Source organism: Balaenoptera borealis, assembly GCF_965194805.1.
Source record: "Balaenoptera borealis genome assembly, chromosome: 1".
NCBI lineage: Eukaryota > Metazoa > Chordata > Mammalia > Artiodactyla > Balaenopteridae > Balaenoptera > Balaenoptera borealis.
Window position 1 is genome coordinate 41,863,414 of NC_138860.1, and position 27,677 is coordinate 41,891,090.

The 27,677-nt window shown below is 35.8% G+C and overlaps 1 protein-coding gene across 7 annotated transcripts in view; it reads left to right on the forward strand.

The window, feature by feature from the left end:
• RPS6KC1 (ribosomal protein S6 kinase C1) overlaps positions 1-27,677 on the forward strand; it is a 243,669-nt gene that overhangs the window by 93,070 nt on the left and 122,922 nt on the right. For 5 of the 7 annotated variants that reach the window (XM_082399676.1, XM_082399677.1, XM_082399675.1 and 2 more), the window contains one exon: positions 4,217-4,579. The exons of 1 other annotated variant lie outside the window; for it this stretch is intronic. In XM_082399676.1, coding sequence (XP_082255802.1) covers positions 4,217-4,579 — 363 coding nt within the window. Of the gene's footprint in view, positions 1-2,342; positions 3,174-4,216; positions 4,580-27,677 lie in introns of those variants that run through there. One more of the 7 variants, XM_082399679.1, reaches the window with a different exon arrangement.

A 27,677-nucleotide genomic window follows, 5' to 3' on the forward strand; every position in this document is an offset into this window, starting at 1 on the left:
GAAGGAAAATCAGGCAAAGCATGAAACAGTACAATGTGATAGATGATGTGGAGGTTATAGTGACAAGACATCAGAGAGCAGACAAAAGATCTATAACATTTCCTTTGTTTTGTGATTAGCTGTATAAACAACATTTTTTTTCTTTGTTTATTAATTTCAATGGACCAGGTTATATAATGATAACTGTTTAAGGAAATAAATTTGTATTGAATATCTAAAATATTTAAAAATTATTTTAAAAAATCTCTTGTAAAGTTTATATATTGCTCAGAGCAGTGGATAAATAATTTTGTAGATTGCTATAAAGAGATTTTGATTTTAAGTGCTGTCTATACAGTTGAAATGTCAGAGAATTGAAAAGATTTCCACTAGGTCCAGTGAATTTCATCTGATATTGTGGATTTAATGAAATCTGTTGCTTTTAGGGAACAAAATTAGTACTTTATGAGCATTCTAAGGATTAAAAAAAACCCCAAAATCCCTGAAAACAGGATATATTGACAGAGTGCCAAAGTAGTGTCTAAAGCTGATTTGAAATTTGAGCTTAGCTGCCAGTAAATGTTTTTACCCTAACTTACTTTATTCCGTATGAAGTAAGCAATTTGAGTCTGTAATAGGGGTTGACAAACTGTGGCCCATGGTCCAAGTCTGGCCTGCCACCTGTTTTTATATGACCTACAAGCTAAGAATGGTTTTTACATTTTTAAATGGTTGACAGAATTCAAAAGAGTACTATTTTGTGGCATGTGAAAATTATATGGAATTCAGATTTCAACATCCATATAAGAAGTTTTATTGGAACACAGGCACACTTTTCACGTAGGCATTGTCTGTGGCTGCTTTTATGCTACAACAGCAGTGTTGATTAGTTGTGACTGAGGTCATATGGCCCACAAAGCCTAAAATAGTCACCCTGTGGCCCTCAGAAAAAAAGTTTGCTGGTCCCTGATCTAGAATTGTACACTCAAATCCACCTTTAATTTTGACTTAGTATATGATCCTGGGGAGATCATTTTCTTCTTAATATATTTTCCTTTATGAGAAACTTGGCAGTCAGTATTCAGTGGAGATGCAGATCTCATAGTTGTTCCCAGACCTAAGTTTTGCCTAACCCTATTGTCAATCTTATTTAATGATATAAATCAGTGGCTCTCAAAGTATGGTCTTCATACCCCTGGGTATTCCTGATATGTTTTTCAGGGGATGCCCAAGGCAGAAACTATTTTCATAATAATCTAGGAAATTATTTGCTGTTTCCACTCTGCTGACATTTGATGATCCAAAAGCAATGGTGGATAAAACTGATGTACTTGAGCATGAATCAAGACAGTGATACGAGACTGTAACAGTAATTGTTGCACATACTTGCAGTAATACCAATGGTAGTTTCACCTAGGAATTAAAGCCTTGATAAAGCAGTAAAAACTGTTAATTTTATTAAATCTCAACCCTTGGGTACATGTCTTCTTGGTATTCTGTGTGATGACATGGAAGTATACATAAAACACTTTGCATACTGAACTACCATGGTTGCCTTGAGAAAAAGCACTTGTGCAATTGAGCCATAAACTAGCTACTTTTTCCTGGGGACCCCATTTTTGTTTGAAAGAATGATTGACATACAAACTATCATTATTCAGACTTGGGTATTTAGCAAATGTTTTTTTCTGAAAATGAATGAAGTGAGCTGACACTTCAAGGAAAACAGCTAACAGTATTTGTTGCCAAATACTGATAAAATTCTAGTTTTCAGTCCCAAATTAGAATTTTGGAGAACCTGTATCAGCCACTTTGAGCAAAACAGCTAACAGTATTTGTTGCCAAATACTGATAAAATTCTAGTTTTCAGTCCCAAATTAGAATTTTGGAGAACCTGTATCAGCCACTTTGAGCCTGACAGTTTCCAATACTTAAAGAATTTTTTGATGATGTTGGTGGTGGTAAGTAGCAAATATGATTTTCTTGGAGATATTGTAATAATGAAATTTGTCACCATTTGGAGGATCTGTGTAACTCAGGGAACTAATATTTTCAAAATGACCAGGGTGTGATGTTACAAACTCATGCATGATAAAAGATCCATTCAGTGTGTAAGACAGACCCATGGATTTGAATGTAACAGAAACAGAAATTAACATTGATAGAAATTTATATTCCACATGTAAACTAACCTTTAAGAAACTACTCTTTGTTAAGTTTTCTGGTAGTATCAAAAAAGCAATAGCCACAATTATTTGAAAAGGCTATTAAAATATTCACCCCATTTTCAGTTACTTACCCATGTGACATTTTCTTCAAATTTTCCAACCAGAAAAACGTCTGACAACAGACTGAGTGCAGAATTAGTCATGAGACTGCAGCCATCTTCTGTTAACAAGATTTGCAAAAATGTAACACAATGGCACTTCTTAGTTATTTTTATAAAAATTATGTTGGGACTTCCCTGGTGGCACAGTGGTTAAGAATCCACCTGCCAGTGCAGGGAACACGAGTTCGAGCCCTGGTTGGGAAGATCCCACATGATACGGAGCAGCTAAGCCCGTGCGCCACAACTACTGAGCCTGTGCTCTAGAGCCCACGAGCCACAACTACTGAGCCTGCGTGCCACAACTGCTGAAGCCTGGGTGCCTAGAGCCCGTGCTCCGCAACAAGAGAAGCCACCTCAATGAGAAGCCCGCGCACCGCAATGAAGAGTAGCCGCTGCTTGGCGCAACTAGAGAAAGCCAGTGTGCAGCAACGAAGACCCAACACAGCCAAAAATAAATTTAAAAAAATAACAAACTTGAAATGATAAAAAGGTCCTGTAACAGGAGAATGAATGAACAAAAAAAAAAAAAAAAGGAAAAAACAGTATGTTAACATGTAATGGGCTTTAGTGTTAAAAAAAATTCAGTCTGTTTTTAAAATATCAAGATTGGTAAATATTTACAGATAAAATCCATATAAACAAAAGCTGTTTGAGGTTCTTAATCATTTTTAAGAATGACTTCACTTACCATGAAGTCAGTTATATGAAATGGAAGAAGTAATTTTCATTGCTTAAATGTTTCAGTAGCACCCATTATTCACTTTATGTCAGAAAACTAAGATGCAAATACAGACCAAAGATTCCTCCAAAAGCTTGTGGAAGAGGCTGAAATGTAAATTTCAAAATACTTCAGTTAAAAAAAACCGTAAGTGGCATACATTTTCCAGATATGGATGGTTACTTAAAAGCACACCTCTGAGGATACATTATATTATTGTAAAATAATTATTATGTAATTGCTATAATAGTTATAATTTAATGATAGCCTGTTATATCCATTAACTCTTTTCCTCATTTAAAGCCCTGCGTGATAAGTTATATTATTAAGTAACTCGCTGTTGGTCACACAGTAAGTTTTAAAGAGCGGGGGTTCAGGCACTTCTTTTTTGTCTTACTCTAAAGCTCTTACTCTTCCTTTTATCATAATGCTGTTGTTCACAGCAGCTGTGTATACAAGCATCAGCCGTCTATAAATAGTTTACAAGATCTTGTGGTAAGGGCTCTTTTTGACAACAAGGCTAGATAAAGACTTGTCTCAGTTTTAGTTTGATGATTAAGGCAAGGAGACTGTCTTCTAGAGCTGTAGGGAGACAGCGCAAAAATGAATGAACTAAGAAAGAGAAAAACAAATATCGTATAGTAACACATATATTTGGAATCTAAAACAAAAAATGGTTCTGATGAACCTAGGGGCAGAACAGGAATAAAGACGTGGATGTAGAGAATGGACTTGAGGACACGGGGAGGGGGAAGGGTAAGATGGGACGAAGTGAGAGAGTTGCATTGACTATACTACCAAATGTAAAATAGAGAGCTAGTGGGAAGCAGCTGCATAGCCCAGGGAGATCAGCTCGGTGCTGTGACCACCTAGAGGGGTGGGATAGGGAAGGTGGGAGGAAGATGCAAGAGGGAGGGGATATCGGGATATATGTATATGTATAGCTGATTCACTTTGTTATACAGCAGAAACTAACACAACATTGTAAAGAAATTATATTCCAATAAAGATATTAAAAAAAAAAGAATGAACTAAGCTGGAACAAATTGCTAGACACTGACTTCCATCAGTAAATTACACCCTTCCTGATTGACATGGGTAGTATGAAAAAATGAATAGTCAGTATGATTTGTATTCTTTTGGCTGATTCTCAGTTTAATATCTGTTTACTATTGTGATCATATTTCTAGGCTTCTCCAGTGACAGTGATCTAATATCTCTTACTGTTGATGTGGATTCTCTTGCTGAGTTGGATGATGGAATGGCTTCCAATCAAAATTCTCCCATTAGAACTTTTGGTCTCAGTCTTTCTTCGGATTCTTCAGCACTAGGGGCTGTTGCTTCTGACAGTGAACAGAGTAAAACAGAAGAAGAACGGGAAAGTCGTGGCCTCTTTCCTGGCAGTTTAAAATCCAAGCTTGGCAAGAGAGATTATTTGGAGAAAGCAGGAGAATTAATAAAGCTGGCTTTAAAAAAGGAAGAAGAAAATGACTATGAAGCTGCTTCTGATTTTTATAGGAAGGGAGTTGACTTACTCCTAGAAGGTGTTCAAGGTACAATTTTATCTGTATTAATGTATTTTGGCATGTTCTTGTGTTGGTATCTGGGGAAGAAAAAGTATGTGATGTATAACTGTTGCTTGTGTATAATCCTATGTAAAAACAAGACTGAAAAGGAGAAATTCCTGGAGATTAAATGACTTAAATATGGACATACACTTTTGGTTACATGAAATGGAGGACAGTATCAGAGGTAGTTAAATTCTGCTTTGATCAATTAATCAGCAAAAACAATTAAAAAAAATGAAGGCTCTAAGTCTTTTGTATGAATAATAATGTTTTTTTCTGACATGTTCACCAGCCTTCACCTATCTCAGGAGTATTCACAGAGATTCTTTAGTACATCTACTCTCGGCCCGAAGAGACAAGATGAAATGAGCTTTTAAACTGAGAGTGTAAAGGGTTCTTGGATTTGCCTACTATTCTGTTTTTGTTAGTTGTGATAAATTCTCAGCTAATTAATGTGGGTGATATGGGACATGTAGAGCTGAATGTTGCTGAATGTCTGTAAGTAGAACTTAGCATTTTATTTACTTATTTTTTAAGCGTCAATTTTTATCATTTGCCTTTTCTTTATGGAAGCAGATTGAAGCATACTTCAATTCGTTACCTGACTTTCTGGACACAGTAATCAAAAGTTGATAGGACCTTCTTCCAGTGGTTTTCTGTCCAAAAAATCATCATTGTCGTTGTTTTGTAGTCTTTGACTTGTTAGTACCATTTAGATTACCACAGTCTCCTGGATTACTAATACTTTTTTACTACAGTACTCCTACCCTCACTATGCCTGGTGTCCTATAGTCTAGAAGACTTCTGTTTACTCTTCCTAGAGTATAAACTTTCCGTCTTCTAATGTAGTTTAAAGATGAATACTTGACTGTATAGAGTGGAAGAGGGAGTGTGTGTAGTAGTGTCCTAATTACTTCTTAACCAGGATTTTGATGAATTCTCTTGTTTTTAGCCTTCACACTCAACTTCCACAGCTACCTAAAACCACTAGTTCCTGAAATTTTGGACAGATTTAAAGTGCTGTGTAAGTCAAGCAGCTTCCTTGAGTTGCCCAAGTCAATAACCACTCATCCATCTACTTTTTAGCTTCTAAAATTTTGTTGCTGCTATTTTCTCTCTCAGTCTCTTTGTTCTTACAGGGTTTTGCCTTAAAAATATTTTTTTTTTTTTTTACTGCCACATTAATGGAACTTCAGGAGGGAGCATCTCTTATGGTTTGATTGATATATCATTTTGATATAAATTTTTGTTTTTCAAATAGTTTCATAGTCTTTTGCGTTTTTTTTTGTCTGCTAGTGGAGCATTTTGGTCTTAATGATCTACTCATTTTTCTTCTTTGACTTAAATTTCATTTGGGGTTGGGAGTTTAAAATGGGGATGAGTTCCAAACAGTTGGCTCTGATATTTTGCCCTTTTCTTTCTATATAATTTTGTGCTGAAGCACAAAATTGATATATATTGATATAAAACACATCAGTGTGATACTTTTCTGTCTAAAAGTTACTTGCATTTAACCTTAGAACACTTCATAATGTTACCACTTGATGGCACCAGAAAAATAAAAATCTTTGCTTCAAAATGAGAATTAGGGATGCATGTCAGCCAATAACAAAAAAAGTACATAATTTAGTTAGTTACTTTGTGATTATGGTGGTGAATTATTTCTCCACTGGAACTTGATACCAAACCTACTAAACCTCTAGCTTAAGGAGTGTTACTATTTAAACATATTTGTCCTATTTAACTTACGCTTGTCTCTCTGAAAGCACAATCTCCAGTTCTGCCTGGATTAGTTTTTGTGGTTAATATGCCATCAAATCTAAAAAGTTATAATCAACTAATTGCTTGTAACCTTCTATTGTTTATTCATAATGTGTTCAATTTTATTCATACAAACTGTGGGAACCACAATCACAGGATTCTAATTTTAACCAAAATGTAAAATAACTTCTGTTTGAGGCCCATGGTTATACATTTAACTAGTTGTTAAATGTAACGTCAGGGCAGTGCTTCTAGTCTGTGGATTCTGTTTAAAAGTATACCAGTCACCACACATGGACATTATTATTATTATTTTTTAATTATTTCTTTATTTATTTATGGCTGTGTTGGGACTTCGTTTCTGTGCGAGGGCTTTCTCCAGTTGCGGCAAGTGGGGGCCACTCTTCATCGCGGTGCGCGGGCCTCTCATTATCGCGGCCTCTCTTGTTGTGGAGCACAGGCTCCAGACGCACAGGCTCAGTAATTGTGGCTCACGGGCCTAGTTGCTCCACGGCATGTGGGATCTTCCCAGACCAGGGCTCGAACCCGTGTCCCCTGCATTGGCAGGCAGATTCTCAACCACTGCGCCACCAGGGAAGCCCCCATGGACATTATTTTTAAAAAAATGTTTTCTCCAGTTCTACTGAGATATAATTGACATATGACATTGTATTAAAGGTGTACAACATAATGACTTGATATATGTATATATTGTGAAGTGATTACTGCAGTAAGTTTAGTTAACATACATTACCTCACATAGTTGTAAATTTTTTTTTTCTGGTGATGAGAACTTTTAAGATCTATTCCGTTAGCAACTTTCAAATATACAATACAGTTGTTAACTATAGTCACCATGTTGTATGTCACATCCCCTGGATTTACTAATCTTATAAATGGAAGTTTGTATTTTTTGATCACCTTCACCCCTTGCCTGTGGCAACCACCAGTCTGTTCTCTGTTTCTATGAGTTTGGTTCTTTTTAGATTCCACATATAAGTGAGATCATATGGTATTTGTCTTTCTCTGACTCACTTCACTTAGCATAGTACCCTGAAAAATTTCTTTTTTTTTATGGTTGAATAGTATTCCATTGTATATATACACCACATTTTCTTTATCTATTCATCTGTTGATGGACACTTAGGTTGATTCATGGCTTGGCTATTGTAAATAATGCTGCAGCGAACATGGAGGTCAAATGTATCTTTGAGGTAGTGATTTTGTTTCTTTCGGATGTATACCTGGAAGTGGAATTGCTCAGTCATGTGGTAGTTCTATTTTTAATATTTTGAGGAACCTCCATATTGTTTTCCATAGTGGCTGCACCAATCTACATTCCCACCAACAGTGCACAAGAGTTCACTTTTCTCCATATCCTTGATAACATTTATTTGTTGTCCTTTTGATGGTAACCATTCTGACAGGTGTGAGGTGATATCTCATTGTGGTTTTGATTTGGGTTTCCCTTACGATGAGTGATGTTAAGTACCTTTTCATATACCTTTTAAGCATTTGTATCTCTTCTTTGGGAAAATGTCTGTTCACTTCCTCTGACCATTTTTAAATCTGATTAATTTTTTTTCCTCTATTGAGTTGTGAGAATTTTGTGTGTATTTTGGATATTAACTTCTTATCAGATATATAATTTGCAAATATTTCTCCCATTTGGTAGGCTGCCTTTTCATTTTGTTGATGGTTTTCTTTGCTGTGCAGAAGAAGCTTTTTAGTTTGATGTAGTCCCACTTGTTTATTTTTGCTTTTGTTGCCTTTGCTTTTGGTTTCAAATCCAAAAAATTATTGCCAAGACTGATGTCAAGGAGCTTACCCTCTATGTTTTCTTCTAGGAGTTCTATGGTCTCAAATCTTACATTCGGGTCTGTAATCCATTTTGAGTTGATTTTTGTGTATGGTGTAAGATAGGAGTCCAGTTTTACTCCTTTGCAAGTGGATGCCCAGTTTTCCCAGGACCATTTATTGTGCCTATCCTTTCCCTATTGAATATTCTTGGTTCCTATGTCAAAAATTAGTTAACTGTACATGCATGGGTTTATTTCTGGGCTCTCTATTCTGTTCCATTGATATTTGTGTCTTTTTAATGCCAATACCATACTGTTTTTTTTTTTTTTAACATCTCTATTGGAGTTTAATTGCTTTACGATGGTGTGTTAGTTTCTGCTTTATAACAGAGTGAATCAGCTATACATATACATGTATCCCCATATCTCCTCACTATTGTGTCTGCCGCCCACCCTCCCTATCCCACCCCTATAGGTGGTTGCAAGGCACCGAGCTGATCTCCCTGTGCTATGCGACTGCTTCCCACTAGCTATCTATTTTACATTTGGTAGTATATATTAGTCCATGCCACTCTCTTACTTCGTCCCATCTTACCCTTCCCCCTCCCCCTCCCCATGTCCTCAAGTCCATTCTCTACGTCTGCATCATTATTCCCGTCCTGCCCCTAGGTTCTTCATAACCATTTTTTTTTTTTTAGATTCCATACATATGTGTTAGCATACAGTATTTGTTTTTCTCTTTCTGACTTCACTCTGTATGACAGACTCTAGGTCCATCCACCTCACTACAAATAACTCAGTTTCGTTTCTTTTTATGGCTGAGTAATATTCCATTGTATATATGTGCCACGTTTTCTTTATCCATTCATCTGTTAATGGACACTTAGGTTGCTTCCGTGTCCTGGCTGTTGTAAATAGAGCTGCAATGGACATTGTGGTACATGGCTCTTTTTTGAATTATGGTTTTCTCAGGGTATACGCCCAGTAGTGGGATTGCTGGGTCATATGGTAATTCTATTTGTAGTTTTTTAAGGAACCTCCATACTGTTCTCCATAGTGGCTATATCAATTTACATTCCCACCAACAGTGCAAGAGGGTTCCCTTTTCTCCACACCCTCTCCAGCATTTATTGTTCGTAGAATTTTTGATGATGGCCATTCTGACCAGTGTGAGGTGATATCTCATTGTAGTTTTGATTTGCATTTCTCTAATGATTAGTGATGTTGAGCATCCTTTCATGTGTTTGTTGGCAGTCTGTATATCTTCTTTGGAGAAATATCTGTTTAGGTTTTCTGACCATTTTTGGATTGGGTTTTTTTTTTTTTTTTTAAACATCTTTATTGAAGTATAATTACCTTACAATGGTGTGTTAGCTTCTGCTTTATAACAAAGTGAATCAGTTATACATATACAATATGTTCCCATATCTCTTCCCTCTTGCATCTCCCTCCCTCCCACCCTCCCCATCCCACCCCTCTAGGTGGTCACAAAGCACCGAGCTGATCTCCCTGTGCTATGCGGCTGCTTCCCACTAGCTATCTATTTTACATTTGGTAGTGTATATATGTCCATGACACTCTCTCACCCTGTCACATCTCACCCCACCCCCTCCCCATATCCTCAAGTCCATTCTCTAGTAGGTCTGTGTCTTTATTCCCGTCTTGCCACTAGGTTCTTCATGGCCTTTTTTTTTTTTCCTTAGATTCCGTATATATGTGTTAGCATACTGTATTTGTTTTTCTCTTTCTGACTTACTTCACTCTGTATGACAGTCTCTAACTCCATCCACCTCATTACAAATACCTCCATCTCATTTCTTTTTATGGCTGAGTAATATTCCATTGTATATATGTGCCACATCTTCTTTATCCATTCATCTGTCGATGGACATTTAGGTTGCTTCCATGTCCTGGCTATTGTAAATAGAGCTGCAATGAACATTTTGGTACATGACTCTTTTTGAACTATGGTTTTCTCAGGGTATATGCCCAGTAGTGGGATTGCTGGGTCATATGGTAGTTCTATTTTTAGTTTTTTAAGGAACCTCCATACTGTTCTCCATAGTGGCTGTATCAATTTACATTCCCACCAACAGTGCAAGAGTGTTCCCTTTCCTCCACACCCTCTCCAGCATTTATTGTTTCTAGATTTTTTGATGATGGCCATTCTGACCGGTGTGAGATGATATCTCATTGTAGTTTTGATTTGCATTTCTCTAATGATTAATGATGTTGAGCATTCTTTCATGTGTCTGTTGGCAATCTGTATATCTTCTTTGGAGAAATGTCTATTTAGGTCTTCTGCCCATTTTTGGATCGGGTTGTTCGTTTTTTTGTTATTGAGCTGTATGAGCTGCTTGTAAATCTTGGAGATTAATCCTTTGTCAGCTGCTTCATTTGCAAATATTTTCTCCCATTCTGATGGTTGTCTTTTGGTCTTGTTTGTGGTTTCCTTTGCTGTGCAAAAGCTTTTAAGTTTCATTAGGTCCCATTTGTTTATTTGTGTTCTTATTTCCATTTCTCTGGGAGCTGGGTCAAAAAGGATCTTGCTGTGATGTATGTCATAGAGTGTTCTGCCTATGTTTTCCTCTAAGAGTTTGATAGTGTCTGGCCTTACATTTAGGTCTTTAATCCATTTTGTTTATTTTTGTGTATGGTGTTAGGGAGTGTTCTCATTTCATTCTTTTACATGTAGCTGTCCAGTTTTCCCAGCACCACTTATTGAAGAGGCTGTCTTATCTCCATTGTATATTCTTGCCTCCTTTGTAATAAATTAGGTGATCATATGTGTGTGGGTTTATCTCTGGGCTTTCTATCCTATTCCACTGATCTATATTTCTGTTTTTGTGACAGTACCATACTGTCTTGATTACTGTAGCTTTGTTGTATAGTTTGAAGTCAGGGAGCCTGATTCCTCCAGCTCCGTTTTTCTTTCTCAAGATTGCTTTGGCTTACCATACTGTTTTGATTACTATAGCTTTGTAATATAGTTTGAAATTAAGATTAATAAAGATTGCTTTGCCTACTCATCGTCTTTTGAGGTTCCATACAAATTTTAGAATTTTTTTTCTACTTCTGTGAAAAATGCCATTGGAATTTTGATAGGGATTGCTTTCAATCAGTGGATCACTTTGAGTAGTATGGATATTTTAACAATATTAATTCTCCCAATCCATGAGCATGGAATATCTTTTGTTTTTCTCTTCAGTTACTTTCGTCAGTTATTTGTAGGTTTTAGTGTACTGATCTTTCACCTTCCTGGTTGAATTTATTCCTAGGTATTTTATTCTTTTTTATACGTTTATAAGTGGGATTGTTTTCTTAATTTCTCTTTCTAATAATTTGTTGTTAGTGCGTAGAAACACTGATTTTTGTATATTGATTTTGTATCCTGTACGTTTACTGAATTCGTTTATTAGTTTAACAGTTTTTGGGGGAGTCTTTGGGATTTTCTCTATCTAATATCATGTCATCTACAAAAAGAGAGAGTTTTACTTCTTCCTTTTGATTTGGATGCCTTTTTTTTTTTTTCTTCCCTTTTTCTTGCATAATTGCTCTGGCTAGGACTTCCAGTACTATGTTGAGTAAAGTGGCAAAAGTGGGCATCCTTGTCTTGTTCCTGATCTTAGAGGAGAATGTTTCAGCGTATCACTGTCGAGTGATGTTGAGTATAATGGACTTTATTCTTTAATTTGTGGGGAAATTGGGGGCTCCAGCTTGTGAGCTAACTTGACATTTAGGAGCAGAAGAGATGTCCTTGGAGAAACTGTTATTGAGACATCACTATAACCAGTTATACCTATGAGTCATTTTGATTTAACTCTTGCTGTGAGAATTGTTACCTGTGACCTTAGATTGGATTGGCATGCTTTCTAATAAAATAACTATTTCTGGATATCTGATAATCCAGAGAAATAATCTTTCAGAGCTAAGTAGAAGTGCTTTGTAAAGGGGTTCTTAAGAGTTTGCAAATTTTTTTATTCTGCATACTAACTATTCATCCTAACTAAACTATTCATTTAAAGGAATTTATCTAGGTTGTTTGGAGATCTGATAAAGATGGCTTGATGTTTTTCTTACTTAATTCGTGTTTGCACAACTGAGGTTAGATGCAAAACACAGTAGCAGCAGTTCTATTTGCCCATCCAGCAGAGAAAAAGCATACCCTGATAGTGGTAACTTTGAATTCTCCTTTTGAATCCGACACTTATTTCCTCAGTCTAGAAATGGCTCTTGAAATTAAGGTGCCCTCTACTCTTCTCAGTCCAGAAGAGATTTTTATGGATTTAAGAGGGAAAATCCAAAAGTCAAGATTGAAGGAATCAACTTGAATCTTTGAAGAGAATGTTTCAGTACATAACCTTTCATTTCTGTCTTATTTATATATTCTGCAAGTGGCTGATATGACTAATCTGTATTCTTAGTGTGGGCTTATTGGAATAATTGTGATAATGTAGAGTGGCAAATGGATGACATAAAGGTATTAACAAAATATTTAAATAACAATAATTTATTATTTAATACATGCCTGTCACTGTACAAGGGGTTTTTCTTAACGTTATTTTTAATCCTCAGAGCAAACCTATAAGCTGAGCTATGGCTGGTCATGCTGGGCTTTGTCTAAGGACACCAAAACTTAGAGGGTGCAGACATTTAATATAATGATTCTAAAAGCTTGGCACCTAGTTAGCAAGAATAATTATTTAAAACAGGAAGCTACCAGATGGCGAGCATTGTTAGTAACACCCATCTGTGGGCTACATTATGAATTACAGAGTTGATTTGAGAGCTGGTTTTGTTCAGTTTGTTCTAGGTGCCAACATTGCTGGTTTATTGTGTTTGTAAGGTGGATACTGGAATCCCCATTTTACAGGTGGAGAAGACTAAGACTTATATAAAGTAAGCAATTTGCTCAGCAACACAAACAAGTAAAAGTTTCAGCCAGGCTTTAAATCTAGGTCTGAGTTCAAATTTTGCCTTCTTTCCACTCTGCCATGCTACTTCACACACATAATTAAATTAGCTTTTTAAAATGGAAACACAAGTCTTCTCCAGTTTCCTGGAGAAGACTTGTGTCTTTAAAACTTTGCATATTTATTCTTTTTCCTTCTACCCATTTATTTCTTTGCTCAGTCAACCATCTATCATTCAGTTGACCATTCAACAAGCTTTTACTACTTGTATGTACCAGGTACTGTGATAGTGAATATACAGTGTTTTTTTATAAAAATATAAAATTGAACAATGAGACCTCCTCTCCTCTCTGCCCATCCCTTCTTCTCCGTTCCCTTCCCCTCTCCATCCCTCCCCTCTCCTGTTTCTGTTTAAATCTCCTGCATACATTATGAATATCACGATGAAAAGAGTTTCTGGATGTTGTTGGTATCTAATTTTTTGTCAAACTTGTTGATATTTTTGACCTATGAGCCTACTTATGATGTTGCTACTTAGCTGAGAGATGCAAACCATCTTCTGCAATTTTCATCCTGGTAAATGGTATAATAAGCAGTACCAAACCATTTTTTATAGTTTACCCCATACCTGGGTCTATGTGTGCTAGGCTCTCAGGGATGTTCAGACATATTTCAAAAGCTGACCTAGTGTGCTGTGGTACTACTGCTATGTCATTCTTCGTCTCTTATTGGGTCTTGACTATTTTTCTTTCCCACAGTGAGGAATAGAATTCCTGGAGAGACCATAAACCTACATACACTTCTAGGTTTCCTTTGAATCACTTTGATTAGCTCAGAATTGTAGGGTTGGTTCTAGAACATGTCCAGGCTCTATGAATGTGGCTAGTCTCTGTGCAGTCATAATGACATATACTCAAGTGCTTTAGAAAACAGTTTTGACCATTGATTTATTCCTTTGAATGAGAGTTACTCAAGTATCAGGAAGCTCAAAGGATAAACTTGTTTGCTGGATCAGAGATTAGAAACAAAGTACCCCAAATTGGATTTTTTGTTGTAGTTGATTGGTTTGGTACTTGGAGGGGGAACAGTGCCTTGACTTGCAGTGCTAATAAAAGGCCCATCTTTATCCAAGCAACAAGAAGCAATAATTGAAGGAATAAAAAATGAGAAGAGGCAAAGATGAGTTATTAGAGGGCAGAGAATGGCAAACAATCAATTTAAAAAATGCCATTACTTTGTACTTTCCTAGTCTTCAAATTACTTTTATTAGTACCTCTTGATGGCTAACCTATCCACTTTTTCTTTCTAGCACCTCTCAGTTGTTTCTATTTCTGTATTTATCTTAGTTTTCATGAGCCATCATTTCAAAAAGTCTTTTGGCAGATACCTTAATCTCCCTTGCTTTTTGACCTTACATCACTTTTACCTGGCAGATCCCCAGCTATGGATTAAGTTATCCACTTGTTTTGGAATATCCATGAATTTCCCATATTTCTGGTTTACAGAGGTTGCTAACCAAAATGAATTCATTGTTACTAATCTTAACTGGGCCCTCAATAATGTTACTTATCCTTGATGTTCCTTGGTTAACTCACATCTATACACTCTGCAGTGATGTGTTTCATACAATCTCTGATTTTCCTAAATCTCTTCTACTTTTCCAGTGACACCGCACTTTTCTTCATTTTCTCTCTTAGGTTGCCTTTTCTAATCTACTTTGCCAGCTCCTTCTTTTCCATTTGGCATTTAACTGTTGAAGTTTGTTGATTCTTGGTTGTTAACCTTCTTAAGCTCCTTACCCTGCTTTCTTAGATGATTTCAGCATTACATAGTTTTGGAGACTATCTACAGTAACACTGTATAATAGAAATATAATGTAAGACACATTTAAATTTTTCCACTAGCCGCATTAAAACTAGGACTCCCACTACTGGCCAATATGGGTAACAGGGTAACTATATTTACTCTCCTTCATGAAGGAACTAAAAAACCAGACAAAGTATATGTAACAATGGTTTTCAAGACACTGGATATTAAGTAATAAAGGGCAGTGTTTTCTGAGGTACAGGAAATATATGTGATGAGTCTTATGATTGTCCAGCTTACTGTGTTGAGTTTCCAGGCTCAAGGACAGGGAACAGGGAAGCCAGATGGATCATGGCAAAACCTCTGAGTTGAAGTGATGGAGCTGAGAGTCCACAAAGGCCAAAGCTAGAGTTTGCAGTTAGAGCTTGCAGGGTCATTACTTGATGTCTAGTGTTTTATCTAGAGAAGAGATGACCGTATATAGATTTACAGAGTGTCCCCTGGAATATTTAGCAGAGTACAGATTAGTGCACGGATGTGGAGAAACTTTCCATAGTCATGGAAAGATTCCCTGAAAGGATCAGGGGAAACATTCTGGGCATTCACACAGGGCTGGGAATAGTGTCTGTTCCTAAAAGGTAGTCTTGAAAACCTCAACCATGAGGAATTGGGTAGAATACTCAGAAGAGTCTTGCTCCAGTAGGGTGGAGTAATAGTTAGCTCTAGGCCCACCCTAACAAACTTTAGAAGTAAGACCTGCCAAAATGAAACTGCTTCCAAGAAACATAACTATCCCAGAACAAAACTCAGTAATGCCTAAAAGCTTTCCAAATTCAATTAAAACATTCTGCTGGTCCAAGAAGCCCAACAAACCCCAAACATAACAAACATGAAAACAACACTAAGGCATATTATAATCAAATTGCTCAAAACCAGTGATAAAGGAAAAATCTTAAAGTTAAAAGCAGGCCGGAAAAATAAAACAAACATGAACTGAAGAACAAAGAAAAGAGTGACATCAGATTTCCTGTCATAAATAATGTGAATAAGTAGACAACTGATTAACATCTTTAACATAATGGAAATAAAAAAAACCTGTCGATTGAGAATTCTGTACCCAGTGAAAGTATATTTAAAAAATGAATGCTGATTTTTTCTGTTTTAACAGTTATTGAGACAGCTCTGACTAATGTTGAATTGTCTGTTTCTCCCTTTATTTCTTTCAGTTTTTGCTTCATCTACTTTGGGACTCCGTCATTAGCCGCATAATTTTTTATAACTATTATATCTTACTGATTAATTTAACTTTTTAACATTACAATCTTTTTTGTCTCTAGTAAAATTTTTTTTTTCTTAAAATCTTTTTGTTGGATGTTAGTATAGCTATCTACCTCTCTCATTACTTTTTGTATGATATATGTTTTTCCATTCTATTACTTTCAACCTGGTTGTCTGAATCAAAGTCTGTCTCCTGTAGACAGGATGTAGTTAGATCCTTTTTTTTAAAAAAACCTGAGTCTTATAACCTCTGCTTTTTGATTGGCATGTTTAATCTATATACATTTAATAATATCATTGGATTTATGTCTGCTGTCATACTATTTGTTTTCTATATGTCTCATTTCTTCTTTGTTTTTACTACCTCCTCTGTGGTAAGTAGATATTTTTCTAGGGTACCTTTATTATCTGTTTTTTTTTCTAGGCTATCTCATTTTGACTTTGATTTGACTATGATTTTCCATAGTGGTTTTTCTGAAGATTACAGTAATAAACATTTTAACTTAAAACATTCTACTTCAGAGTAAAACTACCTTAATTCTAGTGATAAAGAGAAACTTTGCTTCAGTATAGCTTCCTTCCTTTCCTTCTACTTTTTGCTAGTATTGTCATATATGTTACATCTTTATATAAAAGCCCTACAATGCAGTTTTTATTGATTGAATTTACTTGTCTTTTAAACCAGTTTGGGGAAGAAATGAAAAGAATATATTTATGCTGTCTTTTTAAAATTTTACCTAAGTAATTTCCTTACTCTCTTTATTTATTTATTTTTTAAATTTGGATTTCAGTTATTCTCTGGTGTCATTTCCTTTTCTTTTTTTCTTGTGGTTTTTTTTTTTTTCCTTCTTCAGTATTTCTTGTAAGGCAGGTCTACTAGCAACAAATTCTCTTAACGTTTACGTAAGAATGTTTCTTTTGTCTTTATTGTTGAAAGATAGTTTTCCTGGATATTGGATTCTTGGTTGACTGTTTTTTTTCCTTTTCAGCATATTGAATATGCCATACCACTGCCTTTTGGTTTTCATTTTTCTGATAATAAGTCAGGTGTTAAATTTTGTTGAAATCCCCTAGTATGTGATAAGTAATGTTTATCTTTTGCTACTTTTAAGATTTTCTGTTTTGGCTTTTGACAGTTTGGCTATTATATATCTGGGTGTGAATCTCTACGTTTATCCTTCTTAATGTTTGTTGTATCCTTGGTATTTGATGACCTTCTTAGATATGTAGATCATTTTGGGGAAATTTTCACCTATTATTTCTTTCTTTTTTAAAAAATATTTATGTATATATATAAATATATATTTATATTTATTTATTTGGCTGTGCTGGGTCTTAGTTGTGGCATGCGGGATCTTCGTTGCCACGTGCGGGATCTTCGTTGTGGCGTTCGGGATCTTTTAGTTGCGGCATGTGGGCTCATTTAGTTGCGGCATGTGGGCTGTTTTAGTTGTGGCATGTGGAATCTAGTTCCCTGACCAGGGATTGAACCCGGGCCCCCTGCATTGGGAGCGCAGAGTCTTATCCGCTGGACCACCAGGGAAGTCCCTTACCTATTATTTCTTTAAAATATTCCTTTCTTCCGTTTTCCCCCCCTCTTTTATTTTTTGGACTGCATTATTTGTATGTTAGTGTGCTTTATGTCTGAATTTGGTTCTTCCTCCACACCCTCCCTCTTTTTTTTTTTTATTGTTCAGTTTTATTCAGACTGGATAATGACTACTCATTTATCTTCAAATTTGCTGATTCTTTTTTCTGTCAGCTCAGTGTGCTGTTGAGTACTTTTTAACTCCAGAATTTCTATTTGGTTCTTTTTCACAATTTCCGTGTTTTCATTGTTAATCTGTATTGTTGATTCATTGTCTTTGTGCTTTCTTTAATTCCTTAAACATGGTTTCTTTTAGTTCTTTGAACGTATTTATAATAATTGTTTGAAGTGTTTGTCTACTAAGATTTACGTATGAGTCCCTTGAGAGACAGTTTTTACTGACTGCTTCTTTTTTCTGTTTATGGGCCATACTTTTCCTGTTTCTTGACATGTCTCATATTTTTTGTTGAAAACTTGATATTTTAGATAATATATTATAGCAACTGTAAGATTCTACCTCCTCCCCTCTGTTTTTCTAGGGTTGTTTGTTGTTGTTGTTTGTGGTCAGACAGTGATCCTTTAGAGATTATGCTTAAACTGCCTCAGTCAGTGAGGCTTCTGCCATTTGCTGAGAGTGTCTGTGTGTGGGCTAGGGCATTCAAAATTCAGGTGGTTTACGAGTCTTCCCTGGTTTTTACTCTCTGTTTTTGCATGGTCTCCTGTTCACCAAGAGTGAGAGGATAGCTGTGGCCCTCTGTGGTCTTTTCTGTGCATGTGTATAACTTTCAAGATCCCCACGAATATATGGGAGCATAGCAAAGCACGCTGTGACCATCTTGTTTCTCAGATTTTCCTGTTAAATTTTTGGCTTGTCTGTTGTCACTGTTTGCTGTTGATTTCAATAGCCTGGAACTTTTTTCAGTGGATATCAGACTAGCCCCCCGTCGGCAGCAGGAAGGCTGTTGATCCTCACATCTGCTATCGACATTGGGCTAGGGCTGGGTAGGAGTAGCTGCATGTTAAAACACCCTTGCTTCTCTATTGCAGTTCAGTACTTTTTCTTATATAAATATTTCTTAATTTTTTTTATGTCTGTAGTCAGTTTCCAGAGTTGTTGTTTTTGATAATTTTGACCAGTTTTGTCTGGGAAGAGGTTTTCTCCAGTTCCTCTCTCTGATATCCTGGAAGTCCTACCTTCTGTCGTTGCTTTCCTAACAACTTTATAATTTTTTTCCTGATCTGCTCTTGCTTGATGTTAATCCATTCTATCTCTACCAGTAGAGTAGTCTGAGTGATCTTTTAAAAATAGTCTAATCATGCCAGTTTCTTGCATTAAACTCATTGCTTTGAGGATAAAATCCAAAGATACTATCGTCTACAAGGCTATGAATGATTTGGCTTCTTCCTCCCTCTCCAGGCTCATCTTGAACCACTCCTCTTCAGTTATTCTTCTTTAGCCACAGTGGCCGCCTTTTACCTTCTGGCAAGCACTAAGGTCTTTTCTGTGTTGGAACTTCCACATAAGCTGTGCTCTGTTTGAGTGCTTTTCTGTTTTGCTTCAGTTGATATCCCCTTGTTCATCAGGTCTCAGTTTCAATGACAGTTCCTCAGTGAAGCCTTTCCTCACCTCTATTCAGACCAGAATAGATTTCCTGAATCTTGTTGTCATTGCACACTGTTTTGCTTCAAGTACTTATCATATTTACAATGAAATAATTATTTATGCAATTATTTATTGAATGAATATCTCTTTGTTTACTTGTAATGTCCTTGAATGCAAGGAATTTTCTCATTCATCATTGTATCTTCTAGTATAGTGGCTTTTACATAGAAAATCCTCTATAAATATTTTTGAATGAGAATAATTCTGTAGATACATATAAATGGGCACTTGACCGGGGGAAGGAGAAAGCTTGTAGGGAAGGCTTCTGGAGGAGGTGATAAATAAGTGAAATCTTAAAGTATGTGCAGTAAATAGCCAGTATGCATTAAGGCAGCTTGTGAAAATGTCAAATAGGCTTAACATGACTCCTGTAGGCACATCAGTACTCCACATAGACATCAGTATATTTGTCCCGAAAGTTTGACAAGGTGTAGAATTCAGCCATTTGAAATGACATTAATTATATGCATTATTACATTTATATTTGTAGCTATTTAAGTAGTGGGAACTCCGTGTTATTTCTTGCTAATATGACCCTGAGTTTGATTTCTAGCTTTAGTAAATAAGCTTCTGTCTTGGTTCCTTTCCTTGTCTTGGTCTTGTCTTTCCTATTTCAGCATCCTGGGAACTAGGACTCTATTCTGTTTTGATTAGACTCAACCCCAAATTGTCCAGAATTAGCATTTGACCTAAAATGCAAACTTGGCAGCTGGGAAACTGTCATGCGATTTACTCTAATACTTTTCTCATGTTCTTTTTGGGAACAAGGTAGGGATGGACAAACACCTATACTATATTCTAGCAGCTGAATAGACACCTGTAGCATATCACAGTAGCTAATAATCAGGGGAAGAATGGAGTAACTCAGTTTAGAAATATTTGTATCAAAATAAAGCGTTATATAAGCTTGGACCCAGAAGGGCTAATTCTACATTATCTCTAAAAATTTTGATTGTGAAAATAAACAGAAAAACCTTGTTTCCTAAGAGTTCTTTATTACCACAGTTTTTTAATACTACAGGTTTTCACCATAGATGTTTTAAAAGTTGCCCTTTTTAGAAAGAGAAGAGACACTATAAGAATATTATAGGGTTGTGCTTCTTCCTTAATTTCAGATTTTGTTACCTCTGGAAACAGAACTTTAGAGATCACATACCTTGGGCCTAGAATAATATCCATCTGAGGATGATTATTGGTATGCAATATTGTTAATGTATAATAATAGTAATAATGATAATTAAGATGATCTTTCATGTAGTTAGAACTCGAGCAGGATAAATTGAATATGAAGCAGTATGCTTTGGACAGGTTTTGATTCTTCATTTGTTGGTCTCATGTCAAAGATATATGTGTTTGGTGGTCTAGATGGAATGAATATCATACATTCAAAAAATAATGAACCTTCTGAACCTCTGATGATCAGGAGGCTCAACGTACAGCAGCCGATGGGCATAAAGTGCTGCCTTTCCACATGGTTACAACTGAAGGAGGAAAGTCTGGATGAATCATCTGCTGGCATATGTTTCTTGAATTGTTGGCTATTTTGGTGTTAACTTTTATGTTGAGAGTTTCATGTTTTAATGACAAAAGTGTTCACTGGAAATTATAGCCTGGAAAAGAGAACCACTTTCCTGCTTCTGCAAAAAGCTAGGTAAAGCACTGATGTGGGGTAAAGTAGCTGTGGAGTTTTATATTCAGATTGTATGAAGAGTAAACAGAGCATCTAAAATAACCACTTGCACATTGCAACAAACACATCATCATTTGCTTAAAAAAGAGTTATAATTACAGTTGACGAAGCATGGACACCATAAAAAATGCATTAGTTTGGCTTGACACATTAATTACCTGTTTTTGCAGATGTTTTTATGTATTGTTGTGTGAACAGTTTACAAAATAATTACAGGAAAGTCATATGGAAAATAAACTAAGTGGGTGGTTTCTCGTCTAAATATTTTCATTCATGTGAATCTGTGTGAGGCACAGCTGCTCTATAGCAAAAGAGAGATGAGGATTCTCGAGTTTTTTTTTGGTTTTTTATTAGATGGTCTCTGTCATCAGTATCACCACATTTTAATATCTTCAGCAGCACAGTTTAAAAACATAAAATGAGAGGGTTGGTTTAATCCCTGTGATTATTGAAAAAAACCTTGATTCTGATCAGAAGAAATGTAGATATCTACGAGTATTTTAAAATAAACCAAACAAAACTAAAATACCCTAAGTGAAAAACTACTGCTATTTCAGTGCTGGCAGGTCGTTAGGCACTTGGGCAAGGATTTAATCATTATTTTGTTTTTACTTGAGTTACATACTTTTACATAATTTACAGCTTAAGCTATATCTTAATTAAACATTGAGCTAGTTATAAATTGCATGGAAGTCCAGCTTATTTATTCTCTTTTAGGAGGTATTAAAAATGTATATCTGCTTTTTCTCAGAAGATTATACTGTATTTCTCTTAGTGGTCTCAAAGTGTGTTTCATTTGAAAAATAACCAGATCATTGTATCATACTTTTACAAACTGTTAAGAAACACATTTTCCAAAATTGTAATTGTCAAACGATAGAGTTCATAGACTTCATTTTATTTTATACAGTGATTTATAATTACTTAGAATATCTGTGTTGTATTTTCCTCACGGATACTGTTATGATAATTTTTCATAAAATTAAACCAAATATAGATTCTCTTTTTAGTCCAGCCATGCCACTTCTATGCTATATTCCTTTTTTATGCATTTCATCTGCACAGATAATAAAGACAATAATTATATACATTTTCTGACATGTATTTTATGTGACTATTATGAAAGGCACTAAGTTATAGAAGGAGATAATTGAATCATCTCTAGGCGTGAAGGTATTGTAATCAGACTGTGTAATATTGGTGAAAAATCATTCATTTACTTTTCCATTCATTTGTTTAACAAAATTTTATTGATAGTCTTCTATATGTAATGTCCTATGACAACATTGAAATGACCATAAACATTGAGATGACTATGTGTCTGGAACATAATAGATGTTCAGTAACTATTAGATATCTTTCCTTCTGAAAGGGGTAGGAGAGGCAGGAATAAGTGGTATGGAGAACTTTTTCACTCTTGTGCCTTACTTAAAGAAAGCCAGTTGCTGGGAGGATTTTCTTTGTTATCTTGAAATGGGCTTCACATGTGATATACTCTGGGAGTAGTGCTTGACACATACTTTGAATTGTTTAAGTGTGGCGATATGTAATTTTCACCTTAAATCAGTCTGAAGAAAGATGGGATGGAGTCTTTTCTAATTCTAGTATACACTAAGGCAATTTAATTTTTAAGGTGGGGACGCATTAATGGAGGCTATGAAACTTACGGAATTGAGAAGAATTAACTGCTTATAATCAGTATTTCTGTTGATCATTTTACATCCTCTCAAAGGAAATGTGATTCCATATCATGACATCAAGAAAACAATTGTTGAACTGAGTCTTCCATAGATTTGCTGCTTCTCTTAAGATGTCTCTTAAAACTAGTGAAAAATGAGCAAAAGCTTTTGTATGGTTTGGGGGACTTTCCATATTTATCTGTGTGGCAGATAAAAAACTGTAAGTTTATGTGGAGTTTCCTTTCCAGATTTTTCCCTATCTTATTTTTATTCCATCTTATAAGACAAAATTTAGCTTTTTGGCTTTAATTCTTTATTCCTTTTTCCTTCAATATGTCTCTAGCTCCTTTAAATCTTTTTATCTTAATCTTTTAGAAGCCATTTGATTAGAACATACGGGACACTTAGGGGATAATTATCATCATCATCATAAGGAACATTTAAGGGATTGTTTATTTATTTACTTTCTTACTTAGAAGAGTTTATTGTCAGAAAGAGACTGTCCAAGCAGTGTTGTTTTGAAGGAATTGAATGATTGGTCTTTTGGGTTCTCCCCTTTAAAAATGCAAAACAAAAATAGGTTAGGGAGCAGAAAGAAATTGTTGAATCTAAGAGAAGACTATCTCTGTAGGCATTTAACACCCTATGGTCTAACGATGTGTTAGTTTTCACACAGTATTACTGATAGCAGTGTTAAAAAACAAAATTCAAGTGAGTAAATTTGAAGATCTAATTGGCTTTATTAATGGATTCATGACTTGGGCAGCGTCCTATCTAGCAAGTAGCAAGGAGCTCTAAGGAGCTCCAGAAAAGGAGATGTTTTTAAAGGCAGAAAGGGGGTGGGAAAAGGAAGTCATAAATAAAAATAAGGATTATTTTGAGCAAGGTCACCTTCCTTTGGGGTCAAAAGGGTTTATCATGCATATTATCTCATTGATCCTGACTGAGAAATTCCAGATTGATTGGTTAAGATTCCAATCCTGGGGAAGGTTGAAATTACAGTTAGACTAGGTATTAAGTCTTGGTTTGGTGACATGGGATTAGCCCAAGTGACTCCATTTTGGACATGTTGTTTCTTTTTCTTTTTTTTTTTTTTAAATTCTCCCCTTTTGATCAAACTCTTAGCTTAACTGAGAAACGTGATCAAAGTTTAAAGATTATTATGATTATAAAAAAGCAGGATAATTCTCATGTTTGGGGTGCATTTTGGAGCCATGGTCCCCAAGATCCAAACCAATCAAAATCAAATAAGTCAAAGAACAACCCTGCTGAAGGAGTCAGCTTTTTAACCAAGTGGCTTGCTCAGTGATTTTATGTAATTGAGTTTCAGCTTCCCCAGAAGTGTTGATCCAGGCATAGCAAGTGGTGTTGACCACAGCACAGACACCTCCCTGCTCAGCTAAAACATAATTAAGGGCTATACTATTATGAGGAAAAATTTTGGCCAGAGAGTCTAAGGATTTTTGGGGGGCAGCTATTGTTTCAGTAGCAGATAACAGAATATCTTCACGAATTAAGGAAAATTTTAAAATCACATTCTCAGTTACATTTACTTTTGACCAGGGAAGCATGGCCTTGCCAAAGGAAGTGAATTCTGAGTCATGAACATCTCCTGGTAGGTCTTTTCTAACTTTCTGATGTAAATCCATGGGAGTTGACCAATGAGGTGACTAGTTCATTTGTGGAAAGTTAGGGGTACAGTTGGATAACCTAAGAGGCATTGCACAGTTGTACGCTAGCCATCTAGGCACTCATAGGTCCAAGGAGAATGATAACCACCGCAAAGACAAACCCTATTGGGGCACAAACCATTCCCGTTAAAGTGATGCTGCTAATGGACCATTCACAGGGATTGCTGTGTTTACCGTTCAAGCCAGGGGTCAGTTAGGATTTCAGTGCATACGGAAAGAAAATCTTTTAGTCTGAAATAAAGAGTCACCCACCTTGCAAAGATGGGTGCTGCTGGTGAGATCTCTTAGTGATTGGGGACAGATCTGATCTAGATAATCATGGGAATGTGGGGGGGCAAATGATCTAAATTATGTAGGTAATTATGTCTCATTGAGGAAGTACAGTTATAATTGGAGAAAGGTAAAAAATGGTATTTCATATTCTGGCCACAAGAGTTGAACTTGGTAAGAGACTTCTTACTAAGAGGGGGTGAGTGGGGTGTTGATCATAGTTTCCAGTGACATTGGGAATAGAAGAAAAATTGGTCACAGGGAGGACCAGGAGATCTCTAGTATCATGGATAGATCGGAATCTTTGGTGACAAATCCAGCAGTCTGAGATGTTACTCTGCTTAGCATTGGACTGGGAGATGTGGAAATGTTTTTCCAGGCTAATTCCAGAGTAAATGAAAGAAAGACAAGAATAAAGGGTTTCATGTTTGTTAAAGTATGAAGTCTTGATCCAGCATCATGGGCAGAAGCAATCTACCTTGATGTCAGCTACTTCTCTTCCTTGACAATTTGGTTCAGAGGTCCTTAGTGTCTGTACAGGACCAGAGGTCAGGTGAAGCCTTCTTCAGCTGTGAGACGTATATCCGAGGCTCAAATCTCTGAAGTTTGACTGCCGTCTGGGCAGGAAGAGGACCTGGTTATAGTCGCTTGTAGTCTCTTACAGGAGATTCAATGGCAGCCTTTAAAACAGAGGCTTTAGTGACTTTAAATTAGAAGGGTGGGAGAAAATTAGAAATGTTAGTTTGGAGAGTTGTAGCCAGATATTTGAGGAAACTAGAAGAATTTAGGATCTAGTTCAGTTTATAGGTGTATAACCAAACCTCAAAGGCAGTTAACAGGGTTACTCTAAAATAGACAAAGGTGCAGACATAATTTTCCTCCCTACAGTTATCCCCACTTCTTTTTTTTAAGGATAATTACAGTAAAACTAATCAGTTTGCATTAGACTTGGCCTGCTTATTTACATAAGTGCAGCAAGAATAGTGATTGATTGTATAAGTTCTTTGTAAGACTGCTTTGGTGGAACTTTTCATAGGGGATCTCAGATTGAACTCTTAAAAGCCTTTGAGGCTAGGAAGCCAATCCAAGGGTCATCACTAGATTTTACCTGCAATACCTACAGTTTGAGTGAAGTCCTCTCTTTTCAAGGTTCCTGGGCCTGTCAGGAAGTATAACCTTCCATACTCATCTGGTAAGGCTGACGGTAACCCTGTAAGTAAGGCACCAGGCCAATTTTTCCAAGCAGTTCCTTAAAGCTGTCTGGTCATATCTGAGTGTATACACATTTCTGTCAAATATGACATTCTAGTTAAAGTCTTGGTAATATAGCCAGTGTTTCCAATTGTGTTCTGTTATAATGAGAACAGATTCTTATTGAACTTATGCAAATAATGAACTTTATTGCCGTGAAGAGAATACTCAGGAGTTTCTGAATTTTGGTGGGATCAAGTAGGGAGAAAAAGTAAATGTTCCACTTTAGTTCACAAATGTATATTACCAAATTGCTGATAGCTTTAAAAGAAGAGATAAAAGGATTTCCTTAAACCTGGAAAAACAAAAGAACCAGCAGTGTTTTAAGCAAAAAGTCATAAAAAATTATAATCATCTTCATCAGTTCATTCAGTTCTATGTAATTATTTCTTTTTTTAAATTAATTTTTATTGGAGTATAGTTGCTTTACACTGTAATTAGTTCTTGATCTTCATCTTTTGTTAGCAGTTTTATGAATCCAGTTTTTCCTTAGAGTTCTATAAATTCTTAACCAGTTGGTGTTATGATCTGAAAGTTACCAGAAACTAGTATCCTAGAGTACTTGTCAGAATCCTTTCTAGAAATTTCTCTGAAGAAGAAACACTTTTGTAGGAACGCTTTAGCAAAAGCATAAGAGTAAAACAATAACCGTCTGTAAATGTCAAAAGACTTAAAATGCCCATGGTTAAAGATCTGACTAGAGTTCATTACAGCGCAGTTGACAAGGAAATTTGGTTATTTCTGTGACACACAACACTCCAGGACAATAACTAGAATTATGACTGATAACATTATCAGATTTATTATTGTGTTATTATTATAAATATAATGTCATTATATGTATTATAATTTTTATTATAACACTGTCAGATATTAACATATATCAGATTTCTAGGAACTTCATACAATTTTTAGAATACTTATATACCTATATAAATAGAACATAAAGAAGGCCTAGTATTTTTATTTCTCAATGCTTCACATGTAATTTAACATATCAAATAAGTCTAATTAGTTTAACATCTATCTTTTTATGAGAGGAGAGAACAAATCTTTTGAGATATGCCAGGGGCCCTCTGGAAAAATCCCAAAGTTAGTTTGAGGTCAGAAAGACTTCTTTTAGAATTTGATTTTTGGGAATTTTGTAAAAAATATCAAACGGTTTTAAAACACTTGGTCAAATAGGGTCATAGGGCACTACGAAACAATGCTTACGTATTTAACCAAAGTGGCAAAGACTTTACAGGCAAATATAGGTTACATAGTTCTGAGCAAAACTTACTTCTTTTAATATCCAGAGGACTAAGTTTAAGAACTCAAAGACCCGATAAAGACAACAGGGAACATAGGTGATTATTTTGACAGGACACAAGATCTTTGTGTCCCCCACCTCCTCCCTGGCCCTGGCAGATTGTTCAAAAGGTAAAAGAAAACCTTTTATAATCTCTTACTATCAAAAGCAGACCAGTAGTCCAAGAAAACTTTGTCCCTTTTAATAGGGAGAAACTCAAATTCTAATTTTACACCAGCTTACTTTTGGTATTGAAACTTAATCACATTCATTCTAATCTTAGCCAGTCCTGATCACACATAAAATTCCTTTTCCTTATTATTTCTAGTAGTTTTAATTACCTACATGAGAATTTTTAACCCTTAGAAACCTTTAATTTCTACTGAAAACTGGGAAGTAAGCA